The sequence below is a fragment of the Chiloscyllium plagiosum genome, chromosome 31 (genome assembly GCF_004010195.1).
Source record: "Chiloscyllium plagiosum isolate BGI_BamShark_2017 chromosome 31, ASM401019v2, whole genome shotgun sequence".
NCBI classification, from domain to species: Eukaryota; Metazoa; Chordata; class Chondrichthyes; order Orectolobiformes; family Hemiscylliidae; genus Chiloscyllium; species Chiloscyllium plagiosum.
The window spans coordinates 10,763,347-10,775,484 of record NC_057740.1 but is presented as its reverse complement, the minus strand read 5'-3'; the positions used below and the strand labels follow the sequence as shown (position 1 = coordinate 10,775,484).

Genomic DNA, 12,138 nt, shown 5'->3' with positions numbered 1-12,138 from the left:
TACTTCCAAGTCAGGAAGATGACTGGCTTGGAGGGGAACCTGTGGCTGTGATGTTCACAGATATCTGCTGTCCTTGATCTCCAGATGGTATGGATCTCAGTTTTGGAAGGTGCTATCCAAGGATTCATTTTATAGATAGTATACACGACTAATGCTGAGCACTGGTGGTGGAGGGAGTGAATGTTCATGGATGCGATGACAAGCAATCAAGCTGTACTGTCCAGTATGGGGCCAAGCTTTTTGAGTGTTATCGGAGCTATATTCACCTAGGCAAAAAGGGAGTATTCAATCAAACTCCAGACTTATACCTTCTAGGTGGTGGACAGTCAGGAGGTGAGTTACATACTGCAGGACTCCTACACTCTGACTGTTTTTGCAGCCACAGTATTTCTGAGGAGTTGTGAATGGTTTTGTACGACCATCATTGAACATTCCCACTTCTGACCTTATGATGGTGGGAAGGTCATTGATGAAGTAGTTGAAAATGGTTGGGCCTTGGCTCTATCCTGAGGAACTCCAGCAGAGATGAATAACCACAGCAACCGTAACCTTCTTCCTTTGTGCTAGGTATGACCCTAACCAGCAAAGAATTCCCCCTGATTCTCACTGACTCTAGTTTTGCCAGGGCTCCTTGATGTCACTCTTGCTCAAATGCTGATTTATTGTAAATGATGAGGCACTCTGACCTCCCCTCTGGAGTTCGGCTGTTTTGTTCATGTTTGAACAAAGGCTATAATGAGGTCACGAGCTGAGTGATCCTGGCGAAATCCAAACTAAGCATCACTGAGCAGGTTATTCCTAATCAGTGCTTTCAAAGGGTTTAGCATAACTTCCTTACTTTCGCTCTATATCCCTATTTTTAAAGTCAAGGAAGTATAATTGTTAAAGTTACTAATTCATAGATTCAGGCATTGCTGACTGGGACAGCATTTATTGGTCATCTTTAATTGCCCTTGAGTAATTGGTGGTGAGCTATCATCTTGAAACACTGCAATCCACTGTTGATGCATCACTTTACTGATGATCATGAGTAAACTAAAGAGTGATAATTTGCTGGGTTGGATTTGTTATTTTTTTTGTGTAAAGGAAACACTGCAGCAATTTTCTACATTATCATATGGATGTGCCTGTATTGGAACAGCTTGGCTAGGGCCATGGCAAGTTCTGGAGTGCAAGTCTTCAGTACATTTCCCCAAATGCTGTCAGGATCCATAGCCTTTTCAGTATTCAGTGCCTTCAGCCATTTCTTGCTATCACATGGGAACATTAGCCAGCAATGGTTCAGAGGAGTTTAACCAAACTCCTAATTTACTTTGGAGATGTGACATGACGTGGACAATGGAAAGCCATACTTTATAGAAAACGTTGACGTACAAAATGACATTTGACAATGTCGCACATTAAATTATTTCTGGGGCTTCAAAAACTTCTTAGGAATGAATACATAATAGACGGGAGGTTAGAAAGCAATGAATGAAAGGATTCAGAAATGCATTACAAAGTCATCAGATTTTCAGAGGATACCAAATTGGAAGCAGCAGTATAATTGACAGAGGCAATGCAAAAATTGCAAAGAGTTCAACAAGATAATTATGGAGAGAGAACATTAGTATGTAAAATCGAATACAAGTGCAAAATACTGCATAAAGGACAGAAAATTAAGCAACTCACACGCTCTGTGAACACCGATGAAACAGCCAATGAGGAATTGGATAGTGAGATAGGGATCTTGGTAAGCTCAATTTTAAACATGTCCCAACAATACAGAGTAGCAACGAAAAGCAATGTTAAACTGCGCAACCAGCCAGTTGGTTCACATTCAGGTTAATTGTGATCAAAATGTACAGTACACTTATCACATCACACCGTGTGTATTTTTAAATGCTGGAAGCAATCACAGGGAAGAAGAAAGTTCCCTATCATAAAGGATTTGATTTTTAAGCATGAATCAGAAAAATTCTAAATTTAATCCGCTCAGAGTTGTAAGTTTTTGCTGTGGGTCTTCACAGAACTGAACAGACTGATGCCTATCCCAGGGATCTTTGGGCTCATGGTGCAGGACATCCCAAGAGGTAGTGGGATCTGGATTTTCAACTTTAAAATGAGGCATTTATGGCATAAAATGGAAAATTCAACTGTAATAAGCATTATGCAATCTCAGATTAGATAATAAATTGTTACACTGTTGGGGGAGACAAAAGTGACTGGTGGGTTTAAAAATCCCATGGCAGGATTATTTCTTACATAGAAAACAGATTATCAGGCTATTGATCTTTTTGCAGTTTGTAGAACTGTACAAATTGGATGCTACTTTGGCTGACAACAATGAATACATTTGAATCTCAGGATGTTGTAAAGACACAAAAAGCATTCCATCAAAAGCCTTAGTTTTATGATGACTCCGTTTTTTTACAAAAGCTTTTCTTAAAGTCCTTGTGAAAAACTCAACTATATATTATATATATATATTTATATACACTCATCTTTTGGTTGAACTTCATCAGCACCTAAACGAGTCAAATCAACATTCATTGATCTCAGGAGAAAGTGAGGACTGCAGATGCTGGAGATCAGAGCTGAAAATGTGTTGCTGGAAAAGCGCAACAGGTCAGACAGCATCCAAGGAGCAGGAGAATCGACGTTTCGGGCATGAGCCGTTCTTCAGGAATGCTGAAGCCCTTCATTCCTGAAAAAGGGCTCATGCCCGAAACGTCGATTCTCCTGTTCCTTGGATGCTGCCTGACCTGCTGCGCTTTTCCAGCAACACATTTTCAGCATTCATTGATCTCAACCATTTTAATGTCTCTGGTTTCCAACCTGTCTTAATTTTATCAATCTTGATGTAAAGACAGAAAATCTTGCATTTATATAACACCTTTCATGACCACAGATTGCCACAAAGGACTCAGCCAATGAAGCACCTTTGAAGTGGTGCCATAATTGCAAAGTAAGGAAATGCAGCTGCCGTCATGTAACACAGCAAGCTCCCATGAACAGCAGCATGATTATTGTCAAATGATCTATTTTCTCAATTTGATTGAGGGAAATGAAGGCTGAGAAGGGGCCTGATTGAAGCGTACAAAATTATAAGGGGCATGGATTGGATAGATGGGAAGAAACTTTCTCTATTTGTAGAAGGGTGCCATAGATTTAAGGTAGTCATGATCTGGAGGTGCTGGTGTTTTACTGGGGTGTACCAAGTTAAAATTACACAACACCAGTTTATAGTCCAACAGGTTTATTTGGAAGCACTCGCTTTCAGAGTGCCACTCCTTCAGTAGGTGACAATCACCTGATGAAGGAGCGGCGCTCCGAAAGCTAGTGATTCCAATTAAACCTGTTGGACTATAACCTGGTGTTGTGTAATTTTAACTTCATAGATTTAAGACAAAGGGAAAGAGGTCTACAGGGAATTTAAAGATTTTTTTTTCATCCAGATAGCTGGGAGTATTTGAAACTCACTCCCCAAAAGGGAGGTAAAAGCAGGAACCCTCCAAACATTTAGCAACTAAGTGCTGGAATATGGGATTCAAGTAGTTGGGTGCTTGATGGCCAGTGTGGACGTGATGGGCCGAAGGGGTTCTTTCCATGCTGTAAAACTCTGCAAATCCATAATAAACGTTAGCCGGAACACTGAGGAAACTCCTCTGTTCTTCAAAATTTCACCATAAGATCTATTACATCCACCAGAAAGGCCCGATGGGCTTTAGTTTGGAGCTTCATTCAGAAAGCAGCTTGGACAACACAGCATTCTGTCATGTTGCACTTGAATGCCAGATTAGAATTTTATTGTCAAATCTCTAGATGGGCTATGAAGCAGTCCACGTAGTGAGGACTGCAGATGCTGGAGACCAGTGTCGAGAGTGTGGTGCTGGAGAAGCACAAGCAGATCAGGCAGCATCCTAATAATCGGCTTATGCCCGAAATGTCAATCCTCCTGCTCCATGGATGCTGCCTGACCTCCTGTGCGTTTCCAGCACCACACTCTTGACAATACCCAGACCTGGGATGAAAAAGGCAAGTAAAATTTATGCCATGTGAATGCTAGGTTATGATGATCTTCAATAAGAGAGAATCTATTTGATGACATTATTATCACTGAAACCAACACTATCAACATCCTGGGAGATATTAACTAGAAATTCAACAAACTTTAAGTATCAGGACAGATCAGGGCCCAAGAACACTATAGTGAGCAACCCACCTCCTGACTCCCCAAAGTGTGACAACCATCTGCAAGGCATAAGTCAGGAGTGTGATGGAATATCCCCCGTTTGCCTGGATGGGGGGAGCTCCAACAACACTCAAGAAGCATTACACCTGGTCTGGACTGGATGTGACTCCAGATTCACAGCAATGTGGCTGATTCTTAACTTCCTTCTGGGATGGGCAATAAATGCTAGCCTAGTCAGTGATGCCCTCAACCAATGAATATAAAATAAAACAAAGTAAAACCATCCAGGACAAAACAGTCCTCTTGATTGGCATAACATTCCCAAGCATCCACTCCAGCTACCATCAACCCTCAATAGCTGCTGTTTGTAACATCTGCAAGATGTATGGTTGGTTCTGCTAGAACGTGGGTTTTTTTCGACGGGAATTGGCTTTAACGTGATTGAAGAATTTAGACCCGTTATTTGTAGAACATGAATTCTCCTTGCCCGTATTGGCTATAATGTGATTCCACCCCCACTAGTTTAAATTGTGCGCTTTTTATTAAAATGCAAGATCACACAAGAATGAACGATCACATTGTATCAGAATATTGCAGATATTCACCAAGGATCCTTAGACAACACCTCCCAAATACATGACAACTACCATCTAAAAGGACTGAAGTTTTGTATTATAGAACATATTTCACTCATCTCATCCCACACTTTTCATACTTGGTGGTATTCTGCATAGTGGGCCATAATCCTTTACAGAGGTTGCTTAACTACTAAAAACACCAATCTTACATAACCTACCCGGAAGAAGCTAAACAATGTTTCTGAATAATGTGCCACAACTAGAGTGATTGGCATCTTTTTCTTTTCCACAGAGGAACCCATGTATGTCAATGTGAGATACAGAAACAAAACCGGTGAGAACAAGCGACAAACAGAAACAAAATGTGAGGTACGCTACGTTGTGTAGATGTGGAGATCCGAAGACATTTGAGCTGAAATGCCAAATGCCCTCATTTCAGCTTGAAGTAGCTGAAGTTTAAATGACCAGAGCTGACATGTTGTGAGATATTCAAGAGTCTGGAAGAAAGTTGGACTTTTATCCTGTCCATTTGAAAACACACTGGTCAGTGACTGATCCTGCAAATTTGAACAAATATCCATAGAGGAATAAAAGATTTTGTCATTTTAAATGACACGTCAAACCTCCTTCTGTATGGGAATCTGTACTGACAAGTAGACAATTGATTTTTCATACACTGGACTTAATTTATGGATTAATGTGAAGACTCAAGTTATACCCCACTGTGACGTACAATGTCATACAGAGCCTATATAAGGTCTGCTGCAACTTGTGTTCATATCCATAGTTGAAAATGTGTTGCTGGAAAAGTGCAGCAGGTCAGGCAGCATCCAAGGAACAGGAGAATTGACGTTTCGTGCATAAGCTCTTCTCCTGTTCCCTGGATGCTGCCTGACCTGCTGCGCTTTTCCAGCAACACATTTTCAGCTCTGATCTCCAGCATCTGCAGTCCTCACTTTCTCCCCTTCATATCCATGGTGACAGTAACCGACACGCTGACTTACTTCCTTTAACTCTTCATTCCAGACAATTACCAAGTAGAAGTAAATATATCCTGACAAGAACAAAAAAAAAACCCCGCAGTGGTCACAGAAGATTGATTTGAAAAAAAGAACTATTTTGAGGGGTGATAGATATAGGACAGAGGTCAGAGGTCGTTTGTTTACTCAGAGAGTAGTAAGGGCATGGAATGCCCTACCTGCAACTGTAGTACACTCGCCAACTTTAAAGACATTTAAGTGGTCATTTGATAAACAAATGAATGTTAATGGAAAAGCATAGGTTAGATGGGCTTCAGATTGGTTTCACAGGTCAGTACAACATCGAGGACCAAAGGGTCTGTACTGCGCTGTAATGTTTTATGCTCTATATTCAGTAATATTGGATCAGATTTAGTTAGTACATTTTTCATAAAGTGCGGTGATTCCTCCTTTGACACAATCCTCTGTAATTTTTTTCAACATTAAAAGACTATCAGAGCATTAGATGCAAATATTGCACAAAGCAAGAACAAATTATAGTATAAATCATTTTGTGTTTAACATCCCATTGACCATTTTCTTCAGATACATCAATTTATATCAATATTATGATGCAGAGCCCACATTTTGAAGTGGGGTTTGAGCTATAGGGAGAGGCTGAATAAGTTGGGAATGTTTTCCTTGGAGCATCAGAGGCTGAAGGGGTGACCTTATAGAGGTTTATAAAGTCATGAGGGGCATGATTTTATAAACCTGTATAGGGGATAAATAGCCAAGGTCTTTTCCACGAGGTGGGGCATTCCAAAACTAGAGGGGGTAGGTTTAAGGTGAGAGGGGAAAGAAAGAAAAGGAATGTAAGGTACAACTTTCTCATGCAGGGGGTAGTGTGGGTATGGAATAGGTTGCCAGAGGAATCTGGTACAATTACAACATTTAAAAGGCATCTGGATGGGTATCTGAATAGGAAGGGTTTGGAGGAATATGGGTCAAATTCTAGCAAATGGGACTAAATTAATTTAGGATATCTGTTCAGCATGGACGAGGCGGACTAAGGGGTCTGTTTCCGTGCTGTATATCTCTGTGACTCTATGACTCTAAGTGTTGCTAGTGTTGTCACATAGGAAATACAACTGTGAACCTGTGCATCAAAATGCACTCACGCAATTCTTTTTTCAGGGTTCGACACACAGCAAGTTTATTCAGTGAAACTGGAAGTGAGCAGTGAAACTGGATGATGTGCTGATCTTTCTTACACCCCAGGACCTGAGTTTCAAACTGGCTCAGTCACTTCTGTGACTAATTGCACAGACAGATTTGAGATCCTACTGGATGATTTCCTCAACTGGAATTAAACTGACATTGTTGCAATGAAAGACTCACTGCTATTGGGGCACTATTCTGGGGGTTTATCGTACACTGCCAGATCAATGTACAGGGAATTGTACACCAGATCTTATCATGATATGGAGGTGCCGGTGTTGGACTGGGCTGTACAAAGTTAAAAATCACACAACACCAGGTAATAGTCCAACAGGTTTATTTGGAAGCACTTGCTTTCGGAACGACGCTCCTTCATCAGACAACCACCTGATGAAGGAGCAGCACTCTGAAAGTTAGCGCTTCCAATTAAACCTGTTGGCTTTAACCTGGTGCTGTGTGATTTTTAGATCTTATCGTTGTAGTGATGTATTCCATTATTCTGCATCCATTACCATTGCGCATAAAATGAAACATAGAATACTGTAGACTTGAACCTTTGCACTTAATTGGAATGGGGAAGGAGGTGTTGTTAAAACCTCTTGTTTATGCATATCCTCTTTAATTGAGCTGGCCACTTTTTAAGCAGCTTTCTTATGAAGAACTGCCAGATCATGGATTCTTCAGTCCATATACACTAAAGTGCATATAAATTGAGGTCCAATGATGTGATTAGGACTCCAATCTGATTTTAATTGGGTGCATCAGAAACCAAGCCCATTAGCCAACCATAATTGGCATAATTTGATTGTCACATGTACCAAGATACAGTGAAAAGTATTGTTTTGCGTGCTATCCAGGCAAATCATACCTTACATAAGTACATCAGGGTAATAGAACAGAATGCAGAACATGGTGTTCCAGCTACAATGAAGGATTCACAGGAAACATTATTCCAAGAGACATTGGAGACTGTGGACACCCAAATTACTGGGTTGTGTGCTGTTCTCCTTTATGGATTCCCAAGAGATTATTGGAGAGTTTTTTGATCCATCTTTTATCGCCTCACTTATCCTGATGATGCTCACACAGGCCACTGTTTGTAACATTTTTGCACTGGAGAATTGTACAATAGTGGGATGCTTTCATGACAGCATCGATCCTGTGACAAGTATCCTCTCCCTATTGTAGGATTATAAAAGGGGTTTTGCTTAGGGGCAGGAGCTAGCCCACGCACACCTGGTTGGTGGCACAGTCCACAATTCCTTACCGCCTGAATAGCTCAAGTACATTCACAGTTATGGGACCATTCAATTATAGTTTGAACGGTCCCAAACTTATTGAGCAAAACTCAACCCCTGGAAGTCTGGGAAACCCCTCCAACATGCCATGCACATTGTGCTGTATTCTGTACAAACTGACAATGAAGACACCAAACAGTCGGAGGATTAAAAAAAAGTATGAATAGCCGTGATCTGATTGGGAAGCATTGAATGAAGATGTGGGAGAATTAAAAAGGGTGGGAGAACTGTTGATGGACCAATGTTTAAAGGGAGCAGTTTTTTCCCCTTCTCTGAAAGGTTAACTGAAATATCCTCTTTTTGCTATTGCCCTTCACCACATCCTTAATTGTGCATTAAAGAAACCTTTTAGCTAATACTTGTAGAAATAACCTGACAATGTGGTTTCAGATATGCTGTGAACAAACACTGCAAATGAAAAAGCTATTGTGGTAAAGGTTTTTATTTTAAATGCAAACACTACATGATTGAATTGACAAGTGTCAACTTCACTTTCTTAGAAGAGGTTGCCTATTTCTGCTATTCCTGTGAATGTTTTCCAAGAATCTGCAGCTAAGCTGGTGGGATTTTCAAGATGCTTGTGGCCAACAGTTTCTGGGAGCTCAAGCCTCTGAGGTCCTGGTAGCAATTGACAGCATGTTGACCACTGCCAGCGCAGAATGGCCCGGTTGGCCTTCTGACTCAAAGGTGCCTCTTCAAGAGCTTGGTGAAGGAACAGTTACATTGACTTTCTCAGAAAGGGACAACACCTACTTCTCTGTTTGGGCCCTTCTCCTCCCATGTTGGGAAGGCACCTCAACCTGTTGATCTGCAGGTAATAAAAAGCTCTTTGAATGACGAAATCTTTTCGGGTTCCACAGTCTCTCCCAGTCAAGGTGACAGTTGTTTGAGTTTTTACATTGGGAAAGGCTGGTAACATTGATTTCTGCTGCAATTATCCAGTGCACCTAGAGGTGCCAAGCTAATTCACGGTAGGAGGAAGTGAGGACTGCAGATGCTGGAGATCAGAGCTGAAAATGTGTTGCTGGAAAAGCGCAGCAGGTCAGGCAGCATCCAAGGAGCAGGAGAGTCGACGTTTCGGGCATGAGCCCTTCTTCAGGAATCCACGGTAGACCATGGTAATTCACGGTAGACCATGAAAAGGTGGTGCCACAGAAGCTCCATGATAGGCATACAGGCGTATAGAGAAGGAGCAGGAGTGGGCCATTTGCATTTCTTTTTAATAAGAAAATGGCTAATTTGTTTGCAACCACAAATCCACATTCCCACTTATCCCAGATAATCTTTCACTCCCTTTTTTTGTCTATCCATCTTTGCCTTGAAAATACCCAAATTCTCTGCGTCTGACATCTTTTCAGGGTCCGAATTCTAAATACTCATGACACTGTTTGAGAATATATTGCATCTCACCTCTCTCCTGAATGGGCAACTCCTTATTTTTAGACAGTAACCATAATTCTAGATTATCCAGAAGATGAAACAACCTCCTTACATCTACCCCCCTGTCAAAACCTCTCAGGGTCTTAAATCAGTCAAGTAGAATTTTACTTTTCTAAACTGAAGCAGATACAAGCTAAGTCTGTCGAATTATTCCTTATAAGACAAACTCTCAATCCAGGTAATAACTCGGTTAACTTTCTCTGAACTACTTCTAATGCATTTGCATCCTTTCTTAAATAAGCTGGGCGGCACAGTGGTTCAGTGGTTAGCACTGCTGCCTCACAGCACTAGGGTCCCAGGTTCAATTCTAGCCTTGGGTGACTGTCTGTGTGGAGTTTGCATGTTCTCCCTATGTCTGCGTGGGTTTCCTCTGGGTGCTCCAATTTCCTCCCACAGACCAAAGATGTGCCAAAGGTGAATTGGCCGTGTTAAATTGCCCATAGCGTTAGGTGTATTAGTCAGAGGAAAATGGGTCTGGCTGGGTTACTCTTTGGAGGGTCGGTGTGGACTGGTTGGGCCGAAGGGCCTGTTTCCACACTGTACCAAATCTAATCTAATACTGTACATGGTACTCCAGATACAGTCTCACCAGTAACCAAAGAATAATCATCTTGTGTTGTATTCAATTCCCCTGGCAATAAATGATACTTGCTGTATCTGCATATTAGCCTTTTCTGATTCATGCACAAGGACACTACATTTAGATTTTATTGCCATGTATACTCAAGTACAAAAGTACAGGAATACAGGTAGCTCTCCTATAACACTGTAGTTGTATTCCAGTGAAATCTTCGAGGAGAAAGTGAGGACTGCAGATGCTGGAGATCAGAGCTGAAGAAGGGCTCATGCCCGAAATGTCGATTCTCCTGTTCCTTGGATGCTGCCTGATCTGCTGCGCTTTTCCAGCAACGCATTTTCAGTTCCAGTGAAATCTGTAATAGAAAATCGCTTAATAGAAATAATGGGGTCTATGGGGAAAGTGGGGTTCGGGGTCGATCAGCAAAAAATATCATTCACGGTCGCTCAAATATCACCCAATAGTCTAACACAAAGTCTCGCACAGCCTAAATGAAGGTTGAAATCATATTTATTAATGAAACAAAAGTAAATTTAACACAGTACATTTAAAAAAATGTAAGAAAGCTGCTCTCTGTACAGTCCCTCTGATGGAAAGCTGCCCTGTCAGCAGCAAACATCGGCACATGTGCAGAATCAAGCGCGCGAGACGATTCCGCTGGGATCGCGCTATTGCCGAATGGAGGTAAGCGTTCTCAAAAATACCATTCTCCAATCCTTCAGTGACATTATAGCCAAATCACGCTGCTGAAATGCGGGTTATCACAGAACTACCAGAACAGTGAAAAGTGTACAATGGCGCCACACACGGCTGCATCTTAGGTACAAAGATACCTTAGGTACAAAAACTCCGGTACAAATCAACAAAAGAAACAAAGTTAACAAGTTAAGCATTACAGACCTTCATAGAATAAATAGAAAAATAAAGAAATAGGTAATAGTTAATATTAAAGTCCTTTTCAATATAAACTAGAAAATTAAAAGAATAAAGTTAAAAGTCCAACAGTCTTGGATGAGTATTTGCTGGGTCCCCAATCTCCTCCGCTTAGCTTGCTCTCCGAGAGACCTTAACTGCTTCTTCTCACCTCCGTGACTACAAACCCTTTTCCAATTTTTAGCTTGAGGCAGTCAGTTTTCTTTTCATAACTGGGGCCCATTTGCCTGTGTCTTTGCACCTCAGCTGGGAGGAGAAAAGACCATTCCTTTCAGGAACCACCTTTTGAACCTGCCAGCACTTCCTACCCCTATACACCTGTGAATCCTGCATTGCCATGTGCAGACCTTTGTAGACAAATTTTTTTTATTTCAAAAATATACTTTATTCATAAAATATTTTGATGGTTTGTACAGTTGGCCATGCCATACATACGTAAACATTCCATTTCTTTGCATACAGAGATCAGAATTTGTCATTTGTATATACAGGTCTGTACATTTATCAATCATATATCCATATATTTAGCTGAGGCGTCAGCAGAGCCCAAATGACTGGGTGGGCCCCCTGTTCTTCTTTAGGCAGGCAGGTGTTACACGGTGGACTTTCCCCACCGCGCCTTGGCGGCAGCTGCCCCAAGCTTCAGCGCCTCCCTCAACACGTAGTCCTGGACCTTGGAATGTGCCAGTCTGCAACACTCAGTCGGGGTCAATGTCTTCAGCAGGAAAACCAACAGGTTTCAGACCGCCCAGAGAGCGTCCTTCACCGAGTTGATGATCCTCCAGGCACAGTTGATGTTCGTCTCGGTGTGCATCCCGGGGAACAGGCCGTAGAGCACGGAGTCCAGTGTCACGGCGCTGCTCGGGACGAACCTCGACAAACACCACTGCATTCCTCTCCAGACTTCTTCTGCATAGGCACATTCCTGAAGGAGGTGTGTGACAGTCTCGTCCCCCCC

The 12,138-nt window shown here is 41.7% G+C and overlaps 1 protein-coding gene across 2 annotated transcripts in view; it reads left to right on the top strand.

The window, feature by feature from the left end:
* The window catches only part of LOC122565209 (cytotoxic T-lymphocyte protein 4-like), a 74,513-nt gene extending 67,318 nt beyond the window's left edge, over positions 1 to 7,195 (top strand). For both annotated transcript variants that reach the window (XM_043720952.1, XM_043720951.1), the window contains exons 5-6: positions 5,045 to 5,121; positions 6,909 to 7,195. In XM_043720952.1, the coding sequence (XP_043576887.1) occupies positions 5,045 to 5,121; positions 6,909 to 6,938 (107 nt within the window). In that variant the 3' untranslated portion in view covers positions 6,939 to 7,195. The remainder of the gene's footprint in view (positions 1 to 5,044; positions 5,122 to 6,908) is intronic.
* Positions 7,196 to 12,138: the final 4,943 nt, after the last annotated feature.